Source organism: Cydia pomonella, chromosome 23, assembly GCF_033807575.1.
Source record: "Cydia pomonella isolate Wapato2018A chromosome 23, ilCydPomo1, whole genome shotgun sequence".
NCBI lineage: Eukaryota > Metazoa > Arthropoda > Insecta > Lepidoptera > Tortricidae > Cydia > Cydia pomonella.
The window spans coordinates 2,293,425-2,319,679 of record NC_084725.1 but is presented as its reverse complement, the minus strand read 5'-3'; the positions used below and the strand labels follow the sequence as shown (position 1 = coordinate 2,319,679).

General features: G+C 37.7%; 2 protein-coding genes across 5 annotated transcripts in view; one reads left to right on the top strand and one right to left on the bottom strand.

Annotated features, from left to right (window-relative positions):
* The first annotated feature begins 6,022 nt into the window (after positions 1-6,022).
* LOC133530756 (potassium voltage-gated channel protein Shal) overlaps positions 6,023-26,255 on the top strand; it is a 175,177-nt gene continuing 154,944 nt past the window's right edge. For 2 of the 4 annotated variants that reach the window (XM_061868811.1, XM_061868813.1), the window contains exon 1: positions 6,024-7,712. In XM_061868811.1, coding sequence (XP_061724795.1) covers positions 6,598-7,712 — 1,115 coding nt within the window. In that variant the 5' untranslated portion in view covers positions 6,024-6,597. Of the gene's footprint in view, positions 7,713-26,255 lie in introns of all 4 variants that reach the window. The other 2 variants (XM_061868810.1, XM_061868814.1) reach the window with 2 other exon arrangements.
* On the bottom strand, positions 15,926-22,210 carry LOC133530775 (uncharacterized). Its single transcript, XM_061868845.1, has 8 exons — positions 22,071-22,210; positions 20,638-20,845; positions 19,518-19,871; positions 19,148-19,279; positions 17,521-17,777; positions 17,262-17,433; positions 16,992-17,088; positions 15,926-16,723 (listed from the first exon to the last, which is right to left on the bottom strand). The coding sequence occupies exons 1-8, from the start codon at positions 22,140-22,142 to the stop codon at positions 16,696-16,698; spliced, it is 1,320 nt and encodes a 439-aa protein (XP_061724829.1). The 5' UTR covers positions 22,143-22,210; the 3' UTR covers positions 15,926-16,695.

Genomic DNA, 26,255 nt, shown 5'->3' with positions numbered 1-26,255 from the left:
CCCCCCTGTAACTTCTAAAATAACAGAATGAAAAATCTAAAAAAAATATATGCAAACTTCCACAGAAAATTAGTTTGAACGAGATCTAGTACGTAGTTTTTTTTTAACACGTCATAAAATTAAAAAAAAAAATCTTTCATCAAACCCATACATGTGGGGTTTCTATGGATAGGTCTTCAAAAATGATATTTAGGTTCCTAATATAATTTTTTTCTAAACTGAATAGTTTGCGCGAGAGACACTTCCAAAGTGAAAAAAATGTGTGTCCCCCCCCTGTAACTTCTAAAATAACAGAATGAAAAATCTAAAAAAAATATATGATATACATTACCATGCAAACTTCCACCGAAAATTGGTTTGAAAGAGATCTAGTAAGTAGTTTTTTTGAATACGTCATAAATGGTACGGAACCCTTCATGGGCGAGTCCGACTCGCACTTGGCCGCTATGTTGGTAATGAAGAAATGGTAATTAAATTAAATTAAATATATCTCTATTTCAGACCCAGAAGTAACACATTTTGAGTTTCCACTATATTTATTACTAGCTACTTCTAAATTACTTATATTTACCAATATAATTTAGGTACGTTATTTTGTGTTGTTTTTCTAAGGCAGTAGAAATGTCTTAACCCTTTTCCAGGGATAGTACGATTTATCGACCACATACGCGCTATTAGAATTTCAACTTTAGCATTCCGATTTAAGGTTCAAATTAGATTACACATTCAGGAAATATTACTTGTCTTCAAATGAAATTATTTAACCCAGAAATCTTTGAAAAAGCGCTTCGTTGGGACCAATATACATTATTGCCTTATCTATGTAAATTTCACATTGCATTAAAAATAAACTTTAAGTGATAGTATTAACGTTGCTTTCACATTAACACAATAAAGCAAGATATGAGAATTAGAAATTAAGCTAACCGCGAGAAAATTGCGCTACGAGGGCAAAGCTCCTTTTACTCGATGATAGAACCTGGTCTTTGCTTCATTGAATATTGAACGCCAAGTCAAACCAAATATGGTTGATTTTAATGCATGCAATAGATAAAGATAGGAGGTTGTCAAATTAAGCTAAAATCAAATGAACATCGCTGTGCGTCGATAACGCTTTTAAATTTGAACGTTAATGTAAATGTAATAAGGTTGATTTTATATTGTAAAGGAGTTTAAAAATCTAAGGGGAAGTAACAAGTCGCATTTTAGTGTTATACTCGTATCAAAAGGTACTAAGTAGCAAAGCATTTTGAAGATACTTAAGACTTTTTAGTGAATTTCAGAGTTGAATTGAAATCGATGCCCTACATTTTAGAGTTAAGTGATTTGCTGATTTGTTAACTGCAGGTTTTATTTTTTTTAGGGTTAGGTTTAATTTGACAAGACAAGCATTAAAGGATTGTCGTTGTGAGGATCCTTGGAGATTGTTAGGTATCTCGCAGTGGCGGATCGTTTAAAGAACTCGATTCCCACCGGCTTGTCTAATTTTAGCCCGTTGAGTACTTTCACGATCGGTTTATGGAGAAAAGGAAAACAAAATTAGCTCCGGGTTTCCTACGAATATTTGTGACGCACCGCCACTGGTATCTCGTATTTATAGTCTTTAGGTATATAACAGGCCGTCTTTTAATGATCTGCAATATTTTACTATGTGTATATATGGGTCATATAACAATGTGAATATAACTGGGCAAGTAGGTACATGCACCTTACAGTAAACCGCAGCCAAATAACACTAGACCCTACTCATAGCGTTGTTTTCCTGCCGGTGAGTAAGGTTGCCAGAGCTCAACGAGGGTGTGGAGTGTTAGGATTGGCAAAGCGCATGTTTCTAGGGTTAGATCACCCATTACTTCTATATATGTTCTCCAAGGGGTCCAGCTTGAGCGGGTTCATGAAATCCGCGATCTGGGGCTCACTCTAGATGTACAACTTAATTTCCATAAGCATATTATGATCATTTGTAAAAGTGCATCTAAAACTTTAGGTTTTATTATTAGGATGACATATCTATTTCGTAACATAAGGGTAGCGCTGATGCTATTCAACGCATATGTACGCAGCACACTAGAATTCGGAGCTATTATATGGGACCCTTATGAATCAAAGTATATATATCACTATGATTGAGAAAATACAAAAGAAATTCGCAAGGTATTTGTATAGCAAGTGTTTTGGCTACTACCCTTATCTATATCCCTCCCTGTTCGTATCGGGGATGGTAGGCCTCGACACACTCGAAATGAGGCGGAAACTATTGTTAATGGAGCAATCATGGCATCATTAGTAATAGGATAAATAATTCGTTTGTGTTGGAGCGAATGGGCTTGCACGTCCCAGCATGGCGAGGGTTGCCTGAACTGACGCTGCCACCACGGCGCCGTCGCCGCTTGTTTGCGTGGCTGCGCGCGCGCACCCGGCAGGCTGATAACGCTCCTACGGCTAGGGCACTGGCGCTACTCAATATGATGGCTGTTGAGGGTCATGATATCGATATATTTGTGGATAATGCTGGTGGATTTCGCAGAAAATGTTACCAATTTTTAAATATTTTGTATCTCTGACGATTGTTTGTATAAATTTGTATTTATAATTTTAATTTGAGAATTTTGTGTTATTTTTTTTTATGATAAGTTTAAATTTATTTATTTTATTGTGCTTCTGTCTGTTGAATTTGTCTTTTATTGTTAGAAGTTATTTTTTTATTGGTTTATAAATTATATTGATTTTGACTTGACATTAGAATTAAGATTTAACATGTAAGCGACTTGGTGACTACTGTAAGTTTATTATGTGTCTAAATAAATAAATATAAACTCCTCTAGAATTGCAGGCGTACATAGGCTACGGAGACTGCTTACCATCAGGCGGGCCTGCATGCTTGTTTGCCACCGACGTAGTATAAAAAAAGTCATACTCAGCAACTTTTACTATAGAAAAAACCCCGAAATGTACTCACCTATAGAATTGAGGAGTACAATATATGTTTTAATAATTTGCTCGTGTTATAGGGCACCCGGTATATGTAATCTGATTCCGGTAGAATTATTTCATACATAATAAATAGATAAATATTATAGGACATTATTACACAAATTGACTAGGTCCCACAGTAAGCTCAATAAGGCTTGTGTTGAGGGTACTTAGACAACGATATATATAATATATAGATATTTATAAATAATTAAATACATAGAAAACACCCATGACTCAGGAACAAATATCCATGCTCATCACACGAACAAATGCCCTTGCCAGGATTTGAACCCGGGACCATCAGCTTCGTAGGCAAGGTCACTACCCACTAGGCCAAACCGGTCGTCAAAACCGATACATGTACCGGTAAACTTATTTAATAATGTTTGCTCAGTTTTAGAGCAGTTTACTGAATCTCACCTCAATTATGGTGTCTATGCCTATATTGGGATAGGTCGAACAAAACGGATCATCTCACGCATAAAGTTTTGTGGGCAATGTTGAAAATAACCTCAGATAACTTTGCCCGCCTTTAAAATTGTCAAAAAAGTGGGTTTCATGATATTTTAATTTTTTTTTGCAAATAATATGATGCGTATAATGACAATGGATGCGGTAAGCCAGAAAAATTGTAGGCGTTTCACAGATAATTTTTCAGAAAAATGTGTTTTTCCAAAAAAGCGGGCAAAGTTGGCTAGTTTACCGGTGCCGCTCGGATTCAGACTACAACAGCGTTAATACTAATCAAAATTATTATTAATTAACAGCATTACTACTATAAGATTAGTACAGCTACCATCAGATATATCTGAGCGACCAAGGTGTTCAACTGTTCATAATCTGAACAATGTATCTGTCAGGGGTAATGTTAGAAGGGGTCCCTATTGCTCCATAAAGTTTTAAGTCATAATGTATTGTTTGTCCGCATTTTCGTTAGCCATAATTAGATTTTTCTCAGAAACGCGTAACTTTTCAGAATTAGCATAAAACAAATCTAACCTAACCTAACCTATCTACAGGATAACCTAAGGAAATTTCTGAAAATTTTACGGTTTCAGAGTTATGACTAATGATAATATGACTATCATTACATTATGATTCTCAATAGTTATGCTAAACAAAGGGATCCATGTTAGAAGGTTATATACTCAAGATTACCTGAGTATATCTAGTATTACCCCAGCCTTTTAGGTAAAGTCCGAAATATAATCAATTTTAATTTGTATTCGGCGTGTACCCGTATACATCTAGATCTAGACAATACTGGGAGGGCAATGTAAGAAGTGATGACGCAACACCTAACATTACCCAGCCAGTTTTGGTAGACCTAGATGTGTACCTGCGGGTAAACGCGTAATACGTTTAAATTTTCGGACTTTACCCAAAAGGCTTGGGTAATACTAGTTATACCAGAGTAAAATAAAGTTTAATTAGGTAACCTTCTGACATTACCCGTAACATATATCTATTATTAAAACATTAAAGTGCATGTTCAGATATTTTTCAGCACTTTGGCCGTTCCGATATATCTGAGGTCGACTCTGCGTTCCTCTCAAGGTCGAGATGAAGTAGGATATCGCACCCTGTACATAAATACTTAAAACGTATACCCGGGTCATAATTCTTTTCGTTGTATTGTTTCTGACCACTCTGTCAAGTTCTATATTTGTTTTTATCAAATAAATAAAAAAGTTGAGTGGAGCGCATGTCTTTCTAACTATAAATTATAATTTTCATGAGAAAAATTTAAAAACTAAATTTCATACAAACAAGACAAGGAAAATATGTTTTTTTAGGATTTGAACCCGGAACCCCCGGTATTTAAGTTATCCGCTTGAACCCGGAACGGATAGCGCTAAATTAATACGCGTCCTTGATGTGTCCAAAAATAAATATTCTAAATCACCCAATACTAAAAGCTATATAAAGCTAACCCCTCTATCTCCCAGTTGAATAACTTGATTTCGAAAAAAAACAATTAAAAAATAAACACTTGTTTTTATTATGACCCGAAAAAATTTGGGCAACACTTAAAATCAGCGCGGGCTCCGGCAACAGCCTTTACAGACCAAACAAAAAGCCTTTTCAGACTTTAAGGCAGTGAAAAATATACAAAAGGTCACTGGAGCTTTGAGGTGTGCGAGCGAGATGGGGTATTGGGCTTGAGGGGCGTGGGAGCGAGATGGGTAGCTGAAAATCAATTTATTAGGCAGTGACGTAGCGCGCGGCGCATGCGTGGTGCGAGAGTTCCCGGGCGTGGGTTGCCAGCGGTGGAGAAAATGTTGGGAATATTATTAAATACGAATTTAATGTGTGTCACACTGATTTAAATTATCACAATTTTTACACATTATTTAATTATAGAACGGGTCTTAATCGCGTATTATAGTTTTAAATTTACCTCTGACGTTTCGAGTACGGTGTTGAAAGATCAGAGTTAAATATAAACTTAATACGCGATTAATTCCCGTTCTATAATTTAACAAAGTGTGTGTATGTGTTAATATGAATTTTATTAATCCTTTTGTGGTGAGCGTTCTGAGTGAACGTCTATCGGCCTTCAGCAAGTAGGAGATTAGGCCGAAGGGTGTCAAGTTCCGACGGTTACGACGTGACACTGGGGGGTTGCGGATTGCATCGTAGCCACAATTGTGTTTTTATTTTATTTAAAGATATACATATTTCATAATAATATGTATGCTAGTTTTAAGGTATTTATGTATATGGGCCAATAGTTACCTGACAATAAAGATTTTTCAATACACTTAATTTCATTTAATAAAAAACATTGATAATTGACTATTATTTTATATTAACTATAATATTAACTAACGTAATTATGTATGGGTAAGTTAGTCTATAGTGGGTTTTTTTATAAATACACGGTTTTTTATATGAATAATATTTAAGAATACAAAGGACAGGGGTTTTCTTTTCTAAGGTAAATATAAAAATAATATTAAAAAACTGTTCCTTAAAGACGTCCGTGAAAAAAAAAAACTATTTTACACATTCCGGTGGATCAGATGTTGATATTTATGAGATAAACTTATTTTTGTGATATTAGAGATCAGAATTTTCCACTGAATTCCAAATATATGTACACCTCGCAAAATAATATGGATAAATATTTTGGCCATACTAATAATAATATACGTATGTTGACAAAAACTTTAGAACATAAATGTAGATATAAAAAAGGAAAATATTTCAATTATGTATTTTATATGTGATAGAGAGAAATTTTATATTTATTTGTGTAATATTTTAGTTTATCTTAGTTTTTTATTTATTCTATATACATTATCTCTCTGCAACAATTGTGTGTTTCTCTGTTTGGTCGTATGGTTGCCGGTAGAGAACGCATTAAGTCTTCCATCTCGACATTGTTGTATATATTTTGTGCAATAAAATTTTAATAAATAATATACCTACTTCAGCATTCATCTTAGCTATTCCACATTCAATCTCATAAGGCGCCCAGATTTAAACCAACACACAACAAACCAAAACTCCGTATTATTTAATTCTCTACACTAGCAACCCTGATCTGGGCGGGCGGCCCGAAATAGCCGTGGGGGGCTTCAGTAGCCACGCCGCCGCGGCCGCGACCAGCGAGCCATGGCGTCGGTCGCCGCGTGGTTGCCCTTCGCTCGCGCTGCCGCGATCGGCTGGGTGCCCATCGCCACGCACCCCCTCCCGCCCCCACCCGTCCCCAAAGACCGACGGCGGGCAGAAGACGAAAAACTCCTCATCAACGTCTCCGGAAGACGGTTTGAAACCTGGAGAAACACGCTTGAAAAATACCCTGATTCGTTGCTAGGATCCACAGAAAGAGAATTCTTCTACGATGAAGACAGCAGGGAATACTTCTTCGACAGAGACCCTGATATATTCAGACATATACTTAACTATTACAGGACAGGGAAACTCCATTATCCAAAACATGAATGCCTCACAGGTTACGATGAGGAGTTAGCGTTCTTTGGAATCCTACCTGATGTGATAGGCGATTGTTGCTATGAGGACTATAGAGATAGGAAACGTGAGAATGCCGAACGGCTGATGGATGATAAGCTAAGTGAGGCAGGGGACCAGAGTTTGCCGCAGTTGACGGATTTGAGGCAGAAGATGTGGAGGGCGTTCGAGAACCCTCACACATCGACTGCCGCTTTAGTATTTTATTATGTGACTGGGTTTTTCATTGCGGTTTCCGTGATGGCTAACGTGGTTGAGACAGTACCTTGTGGGCATCGGCCGGGGCGCGCGGGGACTCTTCCATGCGGGGAGCGATATAAGATTGTGTTCTTCTGCTTGGACACGGCTTGTGTCATGATATTCACGGCTGAGTATCTTCTCCGCCTGTTTGCAGCGCCGGACCGTTGCAAATTTGTGCGATCCGTCATGTCAATCATCGACGTCGTAGCCATCTTGCCATACTACATTGGCTTGGGGATCACTGACAACGACGACGTGTCTGGAGCTTTTGTGACCCTTAGAGTGTTCAGGGTGTTCCGTATCTTCAAGTTCTCCCGGCACTCCCAGGGTCTCAGGATCCTTGGTTATACTTTGAAGAGCTGTGCCAGTGAGCTGGGTTTCCTGGTGTTTTCGCTGGCCATGGCTATCATCATCTTCGCCACGGTTATGTTCTACGCGGAGAAGAATGAGCAAGACACGAATTTCACTTCCATTCCTGCTGCCTTCTGGTACACCATTGTCACCATGACGACGTTGGGGTAAGTTTTTCTTTGTTCCTATACAAAGTAGTGAATATTAAAATCAATAAATATACATTTCAATTGTAGCTTGATAGGGATCCATTTTATAAGCTGGCTTCGCTAAATGAGGATTGTTGATAGAAAAACCAATCTAAACTTAAACAATGGTGGCTTTCCATGACAGAAGGGTCCTTATGCTTCAAGTGCATGGAGTTTTTCGTCTGGAATTCCAACAGAAATTCTGATAGAATGGTCCTTATTGCACATGAAGCATGAGGATCTATCTGATGGAAAGCCACAATGTATGAAAATTGTCACGTGACGTTACTTAGCATCTGTCATTCCGATATATTTTTTATTTTCGTTTGGGGTTTGTATGTTCGATTGTCATGTTGGCCCCAAGCGGTATCATGGTCGCATTTTTATCACATGTCACTATGCCCGTCACTTTCGCACTTACATACTTGTTAGGACGTGACAGGCATGGCGACAAATGATAAAGAGCCGACCATCTTAGCCCTACGTCTGTATCATGCACGTTCGGGAATGAGCACTTTCCGTGCATATGTCGAAACTTTAAGAGTCCTTATTCCTACAGACGAGCGTATTTTGTAAAATGCTTCCTTTTTCATTCAAGATTACGACGTAACTATTAGTATTTATTCAAAAACTGGTAACGTACTTAAATAATCGTTTCCTAAACTAGCGGCTCCAACAGTTCAAATTTTCATTTTCTCTTTTAAACCTCTTTTTTAATGAGTTTTTTTGGGAGTCTTTTCCAAATTTTGCATTGAGATGTGGCGTTTCGGTTCTCAATTTTGCTGTAAACAAGAATCATTTGGTACATGAATGACTACAATTTGATTCAACATATCTCGTACGAGGGGCTGGAATGATTAACAATCGAAGATTCATTTGAAAAAACTGATAAAATACCTTCCGAGTTTTCTTAATTTTTTTGGCGAAAACAGGGTTTTATTATATTTTTTTTCCGCAAATTGTACGCATATTTTGCTTTAAAAATAATATTATAGCAAACTGTAACTTTATGTTGACCTATAAAAAAAAAATCATAACTATGGGACCTACATTGCCGTAAATTTATATTTTTTTAAAACACGTATAAATCACGCAGCAGCGACGCCCCGCTCTCAGTCCGCGCGGAGCGCGCTTAGAGGACGGACCTGTGCTCGATTGTCAGGCATTCGTTGCGATCGTAATCAGCTACGGAGTTCCGAGAAGTGCTATATACTGCGATTAGAAAATCTTAATAAAAGTTCATTTTTTACGCTATGCTTAACAGACTCTCGCTTATTGATGGATTTTCAGTGGTCCTTTTTTTTTATACTACGTCGGTGGCAAACAAGCTTACGGCCCGCCTGATGGTAAGCAGTATCCGTAGCCTATGTACGCCTGCAACTCCAGAGGAGTTACATGCGCGTTGCCGACTCTAACCCTCTCCCGCCCCTCGTTGAGCTCTGGCAACCTTACTCACCGGCAGGAACACAACACTATGAGTAGGGTCTAGTGTTATTTGGCTGCGATTTGCTGAAAAACGCATTTTTACTTGAAATTACGTTAGGGTTTGCATTTGCATTATTATTTTTGACCCGGATGAAGTCCAAGTTCTCATGATGGAGTCAGGAGTTGGTCACCAGAACTCCTAATCTACTCATTATAATCCCATCGTGTTTGGGCTCAAAAGATTTGCCCTGACGAACACCATCGATCTAGATGAGGTCCAGGGTCTCATGATAGAGTCAGGAGTTGGTCACCAGGACTCTTAATCTACTTATCATAACGCCATCGTGTTTGGGCTCAATAGATTTGCCCTGACGAGCACCATCAATCTAGATAAAGTCCAGGGTCTCATGATGGAGTCAGGAGTTGGTCACTAGAACTCCTAATCTACTCATTATAATTCCATCGTGTTTGGGCTCAAAAGATTTGCCCTGACGAGCACCATAGATCTAGATGAGGCCCAGGGTCTCATGATGGAGTCAGGAGTTGGTCACCAGAACTCCTAATCTACTCATCATAACCTCATCGTGTTTGGGCTCAATAGAGTTGCCCTGACGAGCACCATCAATCTAGATGAGGTCCAGGGTCTCATGATTGAGTCAGGAGTTGGTCATTAGAACTTCTAATCTACTCATCATAACTCCATCGTGTTTGGGCTCAATAGATTTGCCCTGACGAACACCATCGATCTAGATGAGGTCCAGGGTCTTATGATGGAGTCAGGAGTTGGTCACCAGAACTCCTAATCTACTCATCATAACTCCATCGTGTTTGGGCTCAATAGATTTGCCCTGACGAACACCATCGACCTAGATGAGGTCCAGGGTCTCATGATGGAGTCAGGAGTTGGTCACCAGAACTCCTAATCTACTCATCATAACTCCATCGTGTTTGGGCTCAATAGATTTGCCCTGATGAACACCATCGATCTAGATGAGGTCCAGGGTCTCATGATGGAGTCAGGAGTTGGTCACCAGAACTCCTAAACTACTCATCATAACCTCATCGTGTTTGGGCTCAATAGATTTGCCCTGACGAGCATCATCAATCTAGATAAAGTCCAGGGTCTCATGATGGAGTCAGGAGCTGGTCACTAGAACTCCTAATCTACTCATTATAATTCCAACGTGTTTGGGCTCATGAGATTTGCCATGACGAGCACCATCGACCTAGATGAGGTCCAGGGTCTCATGATGGAGTCAGGAGTTGGTCACCAGAACTCCTAATCTACTCATCATAACTCCATCGTGTTTGGGCTCAATAGAGTTGCCCTGACGAGCACCATCAATCTAGATCAGGTCCAGGGTCTCATGATAGACTCGGGAGTTGGTCACCAGAACTCCTAGTCTATTCATCATAACTCTATCGTGTTTGGGCTCAAAAGATTTGCCCTGACGAGTACCATCGATCTAGATTAAGTCGAGGGTCTCATGATGGACTCAGGAGTTGGTCACCAGAACTCCTAATCTATTCATCATAATGGTAATTTGATGGTGCTTGTCGGGGTAAATCTATTGAGCCCAAACACGATGGAGTTATGATAAATAGATTACGAGTTCTGGTGACCAACTCCTGACTCCATCATGAGACCCTGGACTTCATCTAGATCGATGGTATTCGTCAGGGCAAATCTTTTGAGCCCAAATACGATGGAATTATAATGAGTAGATTAGGAGTTCTAGTGACCAACTCCTGACTCCATCATGAGACCCTGAACATCATCTAGATTGATGGTGCTCGTGAGTGCAAATCTATTGAGCCCAAACACGATGGAGTTATGATGAGTAGATTAGGAATTATGGTGACCAACTCTTGACTCCATCATGAGACCCTGGACTTCATCTAGATCGATGGTACTCGTCAGGGCAAATCTTTTGAGCCCAAACACGATGGAATTATAATGAGTAGATTAGGAGTTCTGGTGACCAACTCCTGACTCCATCATGAGCCCCTGGACTTCATCTAGATCGATGGTACTCGTCAGGGCAAATCTTTTGAGCCCAAACACGATGGAATTATAATGAGTAGATTAGGAGTTCTAGTGACCTACTCCTGACTCCATCATGAGACCCTGGACTTCATCTAGATTGATGGTGCTCATCAGGGTAAATCTATTGAGCCCAAACTCGATGGAGTTATGATGAGTAGATTAGGAGTTCTGGGGAGTTCTGGTGACCAACTGACTCCGTCATGAGACCCTGGACCTCATCTAGATCGATGGTGTTCGTCAGGGCAAATCTTTTGAGCCCAAGCACGATGGAATTATAATGAGTAGATTAGGAGTTCTGGTGACCAACTCCTGACTCCATCATAAGAACCTGGATGGACTTCATTCGGGTCATAAATAATAATACAAACCCTAACGTGATTTCAAATAACACTGAAACTCTATAGCACTAATGTGCGCAAACGATTGGCATCTTGACTAGGCAGCATGGGTGCGTAGCCACCATGCCAATCGATACGACAACGAAACACTATCTGTCTCTCTCTCGTACTAATATGCACAAACGATTGGCATCTTGGCTGGGCAGCATGGGTGCGTAGCCAACATGCCAAACGTTTACGATACGACAAGGAAACACTATCTGTCTCTCTATCGCACTAATATGCGCAATCGATTGGCTTCTTGGCTAGGTATCATGGGTGCGTAGCCAACATGCCAATCGTTTACGATACGACAACGAAACACTACTGTCTCTCTATCGCACTAATATACGCAAACGATTGGTATTTTGGCTAGGCACCAAGCAAGTGTGTGGCCAACATGCCAATCGTTTACGATACGACAACGAAACACTATCTGTCTCTCTATCGCACTAATATACTTTATTTATACCTGCAGTCATTTACTAACTTCTTCATTTTCCATTGGTGTGAAAGAGACAGAATAAAGAGCAAGGGTTATAATACACTCTGTAGTCTGTACACTTAGTAGTAGTGTACATAAAAAAAACTACTGTGCATATAAAATAAAATAAAGAGTGCCCATATGATATCATATAACACTAAAATTAATGTTGCTTGAAATTATATTGAAAACTATCAAGATTATTCTAGTCTGCATTGAAACGCGCGTCGCGTTGCCGGCGCTCGCGTACCGAGCGCCAACGCCATCTATCGAGCGTTATTTCGTGAAATCGGAGAACGCTCCAAGGATTAAGGGCTCTTAAAGAGCCATATGTACTGTAAAACGTTACTTTGGTCGTGTTTTAATTTATCACCACTCGTTGCGAATTTTCTATTTTCTGCACTTGTATCGTAAATAATTATTATCAACGTATGTTTTGTTTACATTCAACAAATAACAAGAAATTACGATTTAATAAAATGACAGAATCATACTTTTCTAACAACAAAAGTTATTCGCACTATCGTGAAATACCTTAACTATTTCATAAAAAGCGTGAAAAGATAAGATATTACGTTCGTTACTGACACGTCTGACAAAAAAATATAAGATAAAGTTTGCAAAAGATACAATGCGCTTATGAATATCAAATAAAGCTACGCCGCCTCTAACCCTACACATCTGATCCGAGAAGATTTAAATCCCTCCTAAATTGTAGGAGGGTATCCCAATATGGGACCGGCAAGAAACTCGGCGGGGCATAGAAGTTTTCACTTTTATTTTTTACGCGAATTAAACTTACAGATTCTAATTAAAAAAATATCTACAGGAGCCGTAGCTAGATGACAATCGTTTATCGACAAACGGCAGTCGAAATCTGACTACACCCGCAGATTGAGTGCATTGTTTCTGCAATTTTTTTATCGAGACGTTTATATTAAATTTGACGTTTCCTGCAGTAATGCAGTCTAGGTCCTAGGTCCCCCTGATATACCTTAATCTGTTAAAAAAAAAACATAAAACCTGGGTATAAACCATTGTCCAACACATGTCGCTTTTAAAAATGGACGTTCACTAACGCGCAGATTGCCTCCATTAAAAGGTAACCTCGAATAATTGATGCTCACACTTTCCACCATTGGTCGACCTTATTCTGTTTACAATAAGGTTCACAATATGTCAGTTAACAGCGTGGACGATTGTACACGGTTTTTTGACCAAATTTGGACCTTAAGTCTTGGTGGTAAGGTATATGTATTGTAAATTTGTGTGTGCTTTAAATTTCATTTTCGCTGCAGCGTGAGGCATAAAACGTTTGTGACATATGGTGTCGTGTTGGATTTAATAGTACTGCGTATTTACGCATGCAGAAAAGCGAAAGTGTTGTTTTTGTACAATAGGTACAATTGTGTGAATCTATTACGGATTGAGGTGATTCGAGCTGAGAAAAGCATATGATTTGAGTCAAGATGAAAGGGGACGATTTTCAGAACTGGATTTCGACGGTTTCATGTATATCAACTATATCTTTGCCTTTCCGTTTGATTTTTATCGATGTATTAATTATTATAAAAGATGGAGCTTTTAAAATGTTGTCCTTTTTGGTTAGCTTGGTCGTCTGTAGGTCGTGTTTAGTAAATACGAAAAAACTGTGATTTTAACTGAGATAAGTTAGTGTTAGGTTCATTTTAGAGCAAGCAAGACCTAGCCTTATTTTGGTACATAAATAAACAGCCTAGTAAAGTAAAGTTTTTACACAGTAACGAATATATATATGGCTCACATTATTTAATATTATTAAATTTAATTTTTTTGTCGAACCGGCTTGCTAAAAATGGTACATAGTGAAAGAATTTGCTCGATTTGTGTTGTTATTAGACCGAATCAGTTTTTTTTTCTAAACCTCATTTCTAATGGTTTATAAACACTGAAAAATGAGAATATTTGTGGCATAAGGACCCTTTTCTGATGGAAAGCCACATTTTATTTAGTTTCAAAAAAGGCCTCCACACTAAATGTACCAAATCGGTCAAGATAACGTAGCAAATTGCTGCCAAGATTGATAGACATGATTTATATTCATAGATTTTGTTGTCGAAGAAAACTGAGATTGTTTATCAAATTATCGGTTTTGGTACGAATTGACAAGTAAAGTAATGGTACAGTCACCATCAACTATACCATTATACCATTTAAATATAGATAAATATCTAAAATTTACATTCAGACGTATTAATTGTTCTAAATATAGAAAAATCACTTTTTGTTAAGCTGTTACAGAATGGTACATAATTATGTTTGAAGCGTTCCTTTATTTTTCGCTAACATAGTTTTTGGTCAATTGACTTAACAATATATTTAGGAAATTATTATTTTTAGGGTTCCGAACCCAAAGGGTCAAACGGGACCCTATTACTGAGACTTCGATGTCCGTTCGTCCGTCTGTCACCAGGCTGTATCTCATGAACCGTGATAGCTAGACAGTTGAAATATTCACAGATGATGTATTTCTGTTGCCGCTATAACAATAAATTCTAAGAACAAAAAAAAATATTTAGGGAGGGCTCCCATACAACAAACATATTTTTTTTGCCGTTTTTATAAATAATGGTACGGAACCCTTCGTGCGCGAGTCCGACTCGCACTTGCCCGGTTTTTAGTATAATAGATTCACTTGCCCTAGTTACCTCATAAAAAACCTTTATATTATTTTATTCGTAAAAAAACTTTATATGTACTTATTCCAATAACAACTTTGATATAATAATATTTACAGTACATATGGTGCTACTTTACTGCACTAAGGTGATAATTAGGACATTATATAACTATGTCGAAAATGTATAGGGCCATATATACTGTAAAATGTTGTACGATACATGTGCGAATAGGCAATTCGCACATGTATCGTACAACATTTTACAGTATATATGGCGTCGTGTTATAATTTATCGCCACTAGATGCGAATTACCTACTTTGCACTTGTATCATAATGTACTATTTATACACCGTTTTATCTTCATAAGCGGTGATAATAATAATATATTATTGCACACGATCCCATATCAGTCCCATGTGACGAATAGGACCCCATTCTTTCCCCCGGGGGTTGTAAAGACGATTAAAGGGTTGGGGGTAGTGGTTTGACTGCGGTTGGAAATTTGAGATGATGCTAGTTGTTAATATAATCTAATGCTATCCCAGATAGCATTTTAGACTTGGACCCGCCTTGCAACAAGTTTGACGTATCACAAGTGAAGGGTTGTGACAAGTTTGCGATGACAAGTATGTACACTTGACGCAAGCCTGGATCAAACCTCCTAGTTTCCCAACAACAAACTTGCAAGAAGTTTGTTTTGCAAACTATGTGCAATAATGACATGTTCGATTTGCATCGTGTTTGTTTCGACAATTTATATGCAATATTGACATTGTAAACCTTACATATTTTTTGTTTTAACAAACTATATGCAATACTGATATTATCAACCTCGCATGATGTTTGTTCTAACAAATTATACGCAATACTGACATGTCAGATTTACGTCTTTTTTGTTTCTACAATTTATATGCAAGGCTAACATGTCAAATTTGAATGATGTTTGTTTTCATAAACTATATGCAATAGTAACATCTCAGCTTTGCATAGTGTTTGTTTAACTAAAGGATTTTTCGTCACAATCGAGTGCGATGCTGGCGAGGCGTGAGCGAGGCGCGTCGCTGAGGTCCGAATGTTAGCCTCACGTCGTTACACGAGGCACAACGGTGTGTCGGACTGTCGGTGTCGCGCCCGCGCCGACGCCCCGCCGGCATCGCGCTGGAGTGTGACGAAGCCTTAAACTAACTAAATAAAACAAATTATTCATGGGTAATTGTGTAAGATTTTATTACAGTATTTATTAGGTATGGAACACAACATATTATTTTACAGTACATATGGTGCTACTTTCCCGCACGCGTGCGGGAATGAGCACTTTCTGTGCATATGTCGAAACTTTAAAGACCCATATACAGTACATATGGGTCGTTGTACGATACACGTGCGAATCAGTAATTCGCATCTAGTGTCGATTTCAAACACTCCCTTCGGTCGTATTTTAATTTATCACCACTCGTTGCGAATTTCCTATTTTTTGCATTTGTATCGTAAATAACTATTAAAGCACTATTGGTTAAACTGACTGGTGTCAGTATGCAATAATAATATATAAAGAGTACCAACATACAGTATTGTTACTTAATGCACAGACTCGTTATTTATCCCTTAATAAGACCCCAGTTATACACTGGGGAATACATCTACAGTAAAAAAACCTAAATAATTAAAAAAAACACGTGGTAAATATATGCACTCTACCTATTAGTACACTTGATTTGACATATATTCTCTATTAAAACAGTGATATGATAACTCACCTTCCTTAACAGGCGTAGTGCATAAATTGACCACTTATTGCCGTGGATTTCTTAACACCAAAATTAAATACTGATGAAAAAAGTAAGTATAAGGTACGAAAGCAATATATATCAACTATATAATAATGGTTTTCTCAATTGAAAATGCTGAAGGATTCTTCCATTTTCTCATATTAGCTATGTTTAAAATATCGCCTCTGCCTTTATAAGGGTTATGCTTGTCTGTTTAGTCTTTCTGCCCTGAAACAAATAAATAATATTATAATGACATGCCGTTTTTACCACATACCAATCGACTTGAGGTATATATCATAGACGCATTAAGGTTACCTACTTTATACTTATTTTTTTAGGATCAGAAAAATAACAGTCAAACGTGGGCAGTTATTTCAGAAAATTGCGATGCAATGAAGGTAAATGGGTTTGTTTGCCATAATTTACTTTTCTATCGACACCGACCTTAGAAACTAGGGATTTTCAAAGCATTAATCCTTACAGTAATTCTTACCTTCTTGTTGTCCTAACTTTAGCCTGATTCAGCCAATCGCTAATTATTTCTTTCTGGTTTTCTTCTGTCGCATCTTCGTAAACTTTCTTGCAGATTTCTGAATAAAAAACGATTTGAATTTACTTGTGCTTACGAAATTTTAAGCAGGCGTATGGGAAAGGTATAAATAATACTTTTTTTAATATAATTATTATGATATGAGGCCGTTAATGTCAAAGTCGGTGTTGAGATACTTTAATGTTAGGAAATTTGGTCACAAAATATACTTACGAAAGATTATTTTACAGGTTTCTGTCTTTAAAAATGGTTTTTTATTGGAGTTCTTCATTTGTTTTCCAGTTAAGGAATATAGCTCGGCAACTTCGTCTTGTAGTATTCTTTTCAACATATTAGTGGTTAGACTTCGAATGTTTCTACCGCCAATACCAGCCAAAAATGATACCTATTAAATAAAAGTTACAAAATTACAAGATAAAAAACAATACATAAGTGTCGGACATAAGTAGACAAGTGTATACTGTATACTCACAATTGCCTGTTTGTTCCGGACTATTTGTAACTGGTCATTGAAATGACAAAAACTCGCATCATTCTTTACTGGAAGAGTAGCTAATAATTCAGAAATTTCTAAATTATCTTGTGTATATGCATTAAAGCTATCTGCTGTATGTGTCCCTAAAAGTATGTCAACTTTTCTATTCAATTCAGACATTTGTTTGGCCAAGTCAGTCACGACCTGGATTAAATGAGCCTGCTGCATGCCAAATTGTTTGCTTACGGAGCAGCCTACAACAATAATATGTAGTTAGATGGTGTCACAAGGGAGCTAAATTACATTTATGGAGAAAGCGTACATAATAATCCTTGACAAAGTAAAGCTCGCTACGCTCGGGATTCTAAAATAGAATGCACGATGAAAATACTTTTTCTCCACTCCACCTCGGAAAGGCGCTCTTAATATCCTTTAATAAGTGTGTGGAAAGTTACGTTTTATCCACATGTCCGAATATCATATCCGAATATAACTTGATACAAATTCTAACAACAACAATATTATTCATTTTCTGCGATAATTTTGAATGATAAATATTGAATAGCAATAATTTTGATTACATTTGCATTATTTAACAGCTTGTATTTTCCTCGCATTGTTGTGGTGAAAAATGTTGTATTGCACTCGGCGGCAAAGTTTGTTCAACCTCTCGTGCTTTGAGGCCCTCGCACGCTCAAGATTCCACTTTTTGAACCACTCGCTACGCTCGTGGCTCAATTTCGGAATATTTCGCTGCCTCGGGTCTCAATATAAGCACGAGAAGTTAAACAACAACTTTGCCCCCCTGTATAATAAATAACTATTGCTAGGTACCATATGTAACACATGCCTATACTTTTTACGCCACCTTTGAGGAAAATAAAAGACCACTAAGACAATCAATACATCCACCATCCACCTGACATCTGTCATTCAACATCCGTTATTTGACGTCCGTCTTCAGACATTCGTCATCCGCCATTCGACAGTCATCCATCATCACAGACTAGATCCAAACACCGCTATATGAAGCATATGGAGCTCAGATTAGAAGCTAAGACCGCGAGGTCACCACAAATATAGGAGCTCTTTTGCTTATAAAATACTGCGCCGTGAGCCGCACAATTGAATTGATTCCTGTTCTAATTTATGCTACAACAACATGAAAATGATATTTGTTATTAATAAGGTCACAAATTAGTATATGGGAGCGCCCGTGTGTGGTGACCTCAAATAGTGTCGCATGCTCCGCGTCTAGTGGGTAAAAGAGATCCGTGTCCATCATCTTTCGTCGTCATCGTCATCATACCACAAATCACAATGGCCGCAAAGGTAAAAATTAAATAATGTAGCCCTAGATATTTTCACAGCACATATTCATATCACCACATTTCACAAACCAAGAGCAAAGTTTTTGCTACTCATGCCGATTTTAGTTCGTTGCCATGCTCACGATTCTGAATGATCATAGTTCGCTACGCTCGTGATTATATTATAGAATCGGCACTCGTTGCAATTACTAACTTTGCTCTCCTATTGCACAAATAACTATTTCTGAATAGGTGATGTGAAGAAATATTCTATCTACATCTAATCTAAAAACAATGACGAAAAAAACACATACCAGAGATACCGTTCGAGAAATTATTTGTGCAGGCTAGAGTATGAGTGGGACTACATACAATGATAGAGTTTCCATTTATTGCCCCATGGTTGTTAACTTCTGCACAGTTGTTAAATTCTTCAGGCACAATGTCTGCAACAATGCGTATCAGATAAGCTGTCACACACGGTGGGTAGAGAATGTAGAGATTTAGGGTGACTCCCTTAAAAGTAGCTACCAAAGCTATTTTTATTCACCCAACACGATTAATAACCAAAAAATAGACAGAAAAACGGACTTCGGTAAAAAAAATCAGTTTCAAATTTTATTTCTACGTAACCTCCTCGGGATCCTTAAAATAGACATGGTCAATATACAATAAACCAATTACCATATGCGTGGTCTTCAACTCCACTAGAACACAGATGGCCTTCTACAGCTGGGTTGTGTTGACAATTCATCTCTTTAGAGGAATTACTGGCATTTTTATTTGTGTCTGCTACTAACATGGCACTTATTTTAGGTTTAGGAGGAGTTGGATATTTAACTAAATCATTTTCTTTTTTTTTTAATATTTGCTGGGTTTTTGACATCTTCATAATGGGGTATTCATCTTCTGAGTTAGAGTCTTCTGGCAGGGATATTTTTTTTAGTCTTCTTTTTCTTTTTCTTACTTCCTCATCAGAATCCAAATTGGAAGTTTCTTCTGCTTTTTTCAAATGGAGACGGGCTTCGCTATAATTTTCTGAAAGTAAAAATGGATTCAGGAAAATTACGAAAAATATATATACGAGATGGTATTGTTTTTAGGGTTCCGTAGCCAAATGGCAAAAAACGGAACCCTTATAGTTTCGCCATGTCCGTCCGTCTGTCTGTCTGTATGTCCGAGGCTTTGCTCCATGGTCGTTAGTGCTAGAAAGCTGAAATTTGGCATGGATATATAAATTAATAACGCCGACAAAGTCATACAATAAAATCTAAAAATTTTACGTGTAGGGTACCTCCTCTACACGTAAAGTGGGGGTGAAATTTTTTTTTTGCTTCAACCCTACAGTGTGGGATATCGTTGGAAAGGTATTTCAAAACTAATATGGGTCTTCAACAAACATTTCTTGATAAAGTGAATATATTCGGAGATAATTGCTCCGAAAGAAAGAAAATGTGTCCCCCCCCCCCCTCTAACTTTTGAACCATTAGTCCAAAAAATATGAAAAAAAATCTTGGAAGTAGAGCTTAAGAAAGACATTAAATGAAAACTATAGCGGATATGATCAGTTTAGCTGTTTTTGAGTTATCGCAAAAAGTTTCCCCTTCATAGTAAAAAGACGTACCTACACCCACAGTTCATCCCTTGGTTAACAATCTACCATACTTTAAGCTCCAGTTTAGCTTATTGTGATGGAAAAGTAACTACGGAACCCTACTCTGAGCATGGCCTGACATGCTCTTGGCCGGTTTTATTTCCTTTTCAGGTAGGTCCGGAACCCTAAAAATATATGAAAATTTCATACCGTAGTATTTTAGAATTTTTATTTTATACTGCGGCCATTTATCCTCGGGTTCAGCTTTCCTTTTTAACAATTTGTCTTTTAATTCTTCTGTACGTACATTAGGGTACGAACATAAATTTTCATTTATTACCCAGTTTGATGCAATTATTCCTGGTGCATCAGCCTCGTCCACAAATGTAACGATGGCAAAATGAGCCATATAAAGAATCTGAAAATACATTACAAAATAAGTACCTATGAAGCATAGCTAAATTGACCAACGAAATAAGTAAGTAGTAACGATTTTGTCAATAATTCTGGGAGTTTTTCGACTATAAGCGGTTGCGGTGAACATACAGGATGGTTTTTTTAATGGGTCAGTATTGGCAGCTACTATAATCCCATGCCCCTATAAGAAGATTATCTTAGCGGGCCTTTAGATTTTTTTAAATTATAACATTGCAATTTTTATTTTAATGTAGGCAGCAACAAAATTGGTTAAAACAAAGTTTTTTAGTGCCATCTGTCCTGCTGCCATCAGGCATTTCATAGAGACCAAGCCATGTTAAGGCAAGGGCACTAGGAAAAACACAAATCAAAGAAAACGTTTCCCATACATTGTGAAAATGCTCTTTTATTACTTCGGTCAATCACTCACATACTCATATTATACGCTTTTTAAAATCATAATTTTGTATGAAGACATCACAATGGGGAAGGCAAATGTTAAAGGTTTTGATAGATGCCACCAGCATATGTTTCCCCAGTATCTAGTTTTGTTCTATGGGATTTCAGCCAAATCCCAAACTAAAATTTGACGGGGAAAACCTACGCTGGCGCCATCTGTAACAATACTCTGATGCTATTGGATTACTAAAAATCACGAAAATCAAAGTTACTATTTTTTATACATTTTTTCACTTATGAGACATGCTGCAAGCTGTAATGAATCACAGAAATATCCTTATGCGATTAAGCGAATAACCTTGTATTTTTAGCTAATGTATGGAAAATGTTTTCTTTGATACTAGGTGGCTTTCCTAGTGCTCTAAGGTTGGTTTCTTGATCTTAATCCGTGATAGAAACAGCGAATGGCATCAAATGTGTATTTTTAAATAATTCAATTTTCTCCCTGACTGTGCATGGTTTCAAAATTATTTAAATGTCATAAATTAAAAAGCTAAAAAAGGTTTCCTAAAACTATTATCGCGTAGCGGCACGGGGGTTTAGCAGCTACATACACTTGCAGCAGCTACATCCACTTCTACTATAGGACTAATATATAGGACTAATTTCAATATCGCGAATAAAATGTTGGGTGTTTCATACACTTCGGCTCTGCAAAAGCAACTTGTATTAACAGTTTGACCAGGGGCATATTTCTCAAAAGCTTGTAACTTGTATTAACAAGTTACAAGCTTTTTAAAAATAGGCCCGGCTTGATATCCACATACCTGTAGTAAGTAATCATCCACTTTGACAAAACCCACAAGGCTAGTAAAGGATAGGACAGGAACAAAGGACATTATGGATTAAGACCTATGAATGCAGCATTTTGATTGCGACATGGTGATCATGAAAAGGGAGAAGAACAACTTTTCCCACAATATCCGACACAGGTTTTTCACATAGACTCATTTTTTCTTTTACTATATTAATTCCTATACTAGAACTTTCTATTAATGGTGTACCAAAGAAATTTTCTTTAGTTGCAAACTCTTTACAGAGTATAACCATGCTCTGCACATTATTGGAAAACACTATGTTGCATACTGCTACAATATTACCATGTTTTAAAACACAATATGAATCCGGATGTGCTGTTTTTATTAGAAAGATTGAAATTTAATTGAGCTGAACTTCTGTAATTTATCACACCCTGGCAAAAGCAAGCCTGATGAGTGAGGTTTTAAAAATATTGGATAAATAGAACCACAAGGTAATATGTTTTTAGTCCAAAAGTTAGAATTACTCATTTCCCCGAACCTCTTAATTATTTGCTGAAGAGGTTTGGCCCCTTTTCTGATATTCTTTTTGAAAACCTGTAAAAAGTTTTCAAATGGAAATGCTGCACAGGAATCAAGTGCACCAAATTCATATACATCATCACTGAGGTGTACAAGACCATGTAGATTATAAGTTGCCATTTGGGCGCCATATAAATTGATGAATGTTTTGACAAAATGTTTTAGCAGATTTCTAGCATATTCATTGTATTTAAAGCAATATTCCGGATTTAATAATATACTCATAGAAACAGTAAGGCTTATAAAATTGTTATAATATGATAAATATTCAGACTTTAATTTTGAAAGTACTAACGGCCCTGTGTATAGCAAAAAATGGCGAAATTCAGTTGCCTTCCACCTTTTGACGTCATCCAAAGAACGTGGTTTCCTATTGAACTCTAAAGGCATGTGCTTGGCAAGAGCAACCAGATCAGCACTGATGTTATTTAAAATTTGACGAGGCAGTTTTATTGGTACTGGTCCAAACATCCATATATAAATAAGACTGCGCACAACACCTAGGCAAACAAGGTGCATATAATCCAATGGGAAACTTTTAATAAAATTTATGCCAGGTACTGATATTAATGGCGTTTGAGTACGGTGAAAATCTTCATCATCCATCTTGAGAAACTCTTCATGGGTTCTTAGAGTTGCATCACACTCAGGAAATGTCATTCTGTTTTCCAAATAAACACCAGGCTGTCTGCACTTTGTACATGAATAATAACCTGTGTGTCCTTTGACTCCTAATAGAAAAGATTTTGCCGGAGTATCACAAACAAAACCTTTAATAGCAACTTTAATGTTTTTGCCGTTAATAGTCAAACCCGAGTTAATCAATTTAGCAACTTCAGAAATAAATTCTTCCATAAAAGATGTGCAGCTAATAGGTTTTTTAGGGCCACAATACACACCAATAGGGAACACAACCGATTTTATTGCAGGAACATTATAGACAGAACCCAAAATTGGCCAAAACTCCATTGTACTACTTTTAAATAATGGTAACCCATCAATGCTGATTAATAGAAGAATTTTTTATCATTTTCACTAACAAATTTCAATATTTCCCTCAAATTTTTCTCCAAACCTATATGAGAGTAATGTCCTGGCTCAACAACTCGACAGATAACATTTGCCGGAGTCTTAAGTAATGATCTAGCATCAGCTGGCAAATCAAAACATTCATGATCTTTTAATATATTCAGCAATTCATTAGTAGCAACATGGGTTATTTGATTTTTGATAGCCCAATGTCTCAAACTATTTTTAAATGATTCATTCATATCAATTGGATTAACCTGGTCATCACTATCACTATCTGATAAAGGCTGTTCATTAATAAAATTATTAAATGCCGAATAATCATTATAAGCTGGAGTATTTTGTTGACTTGGAGAGGAATTGAAATGGTTTTGAGGAGGATGGGAACAATGTCAAGAGGACCCCGGGCTATTCAAGTCAAATTCGTTCTCTGCCATTAGCTGCACCACCTGACGAGAGTTGTGATGAGAAAACAATATGTTTTCCTCTGTGTGGCTGTCATTGGTCGAAATATTATTTGTTTGTGTGTTTTGTGCCATTTCTCGTTTTATTCTCTTTAACTGTCCCTGCCTAGACATTAGGACAAAAGGTTTTCGAGACATGTTCAGTTCTTCCTAAAGAAAATAAAAAATAGAAAATAAGTAAATATCTCTAGAAGCCGTCAGATTTTTAACTCTAGTCACCAATATCATTCCATATCGACTCATAGTAATGTTTTTGTACGCCTAGCATATCTTGGCATGTGACGCGCGAATTCATACTTCAAGCGTGACTCGAAGTATAAAGTAAATACGCTACAACCTGTAGGCCTAGCATATCTTACGTTGTACCCTGAACTCGCGCGTCAAAAGTCAAGTTATGCTAACAGGCCTGCTTGCCCTTTAGCCATCAACACACACACAGTGAATCCTTCCTTAAAGCATCACCTCTGGGGTTGAAGACGTCTAAAGGCTAAAATGATATCTGCTTTCGTATAGATAGGCCGTATTCTCGTTAAAAACAACAAAATCGTTACATAAGGAAATTAAAGAATTTAACCTACTTACCTACTATTTCCAGTAACAATAAAAACTTTATCACAATATTCACAATACCAGCTTCATGCAGCCTCAGCCATCTTGTCTCGACCGCCTCTGCTGCCTCTGCTGGAGTTTTTTTTTTCTTCATAAGGATTTTGGGCGGTAAATTGGTAATATTTGCGCTATATAATATTGCGCTACAAGTGCGCAAACAGTCAGCACTGAGGCACCTAGGAGCCCTGACAAGCAGAATCCTCCGGAGAAAGCTTCAAAAAATCATGTTCCTGCGAAAAAGCCTGCGCAGGTACCTCAATCACAAGCACCATCAAAACCCATGCCCGAGTCATCTAAAGTACGCGAAAATTTACCAATAAACCATGCACCTGATGCACACGGGCAAGGAGAACCGATTGTAAGTGTAACATCCGAAAATAGTACTAGTGAAGACCTGGATGATGGCGAGTGGGAAGAAGTTCGGAAACGTCGATCGCGTAATAAATCCCAAGGAGTGACTCGAGGTACTGCAATTCCCGGCTCAACGCAACTTGAAGCATCTGAAAGGCCCAGTCTCATCCATATTTATTATCTAAAGCTAGGCACTACCGTAGAACAAGTTCGTGCGCACTTGAAAAATATATGTGGCGAAGATACTTGCACGGTTCAGGCTCTGAAGGCCAAAGGTAGCTATGCTTCATTTAAGCTAAGTGTTCGTTCGTCCCTAGCGGAACGCGTTATGGATCCAGCCAAGTGGCCTGAGGACATTTGTATAAAGCCGTGGCGATTTTTTCGTACCCAAGGAAGGAAATCGCAAAAACAAGTGTAAATTAGGTAGTAAATTAAAAAAGATTTGCATTTATTATCAAAATGTGCGTGGGTTGCGATCCAAAACTAACTCATTTTATAATAACATGCTAACATGTTCTTGTGAAATTATAGCACTTACAGAGACGTTTCTCACTAGTTCAGTTATGGATTCAGAGCTTTTTTCGCACGAGTATGAAGTTTTGAGGAAGGATCGCTCGGGGGACGCAGGGTGGGGTGGTGTCCTACTGGCTGTCCGAAATTGCTACTCCGTGCACCGCATAGTAGATATTGATGGTCTTGACGATGATATGGAATTAATAATAGCGATATTGCAAAACAAAAGTGTTAAATTTCTATGCTGTGTAGTCTATCTCCCGCCTAACTATAAAGACAATCAATATCTTAGCGTTCTGGCTTGTCTGGAAAATGTTGTTTGTAAATACCCAGATCTAGACATGCTCTTGATAGGGGATTTTAATTTGTATTCCTGTAGCTTAAACGTAAAAAATCAATTCAAAGATTTTATGGAATTTTGTAAGTTTGTACAGTTTAATGGCGTGGAAAATGCCCATGGGAGAATATTAGATTTAGTTTTAACTCGTACACAACCTGAGAGAGTGAGTGTGACCGATGATGTGGAGCCATTGGTGCCAATTGACGTGCATCATCCTCCACTTGAGGTGACGCTGGCGGTGCCACGAGGAACCCCACCTTCTATACAGCCGCCAACTCCAGCCCACGATAACAACTTGGCCCCTAA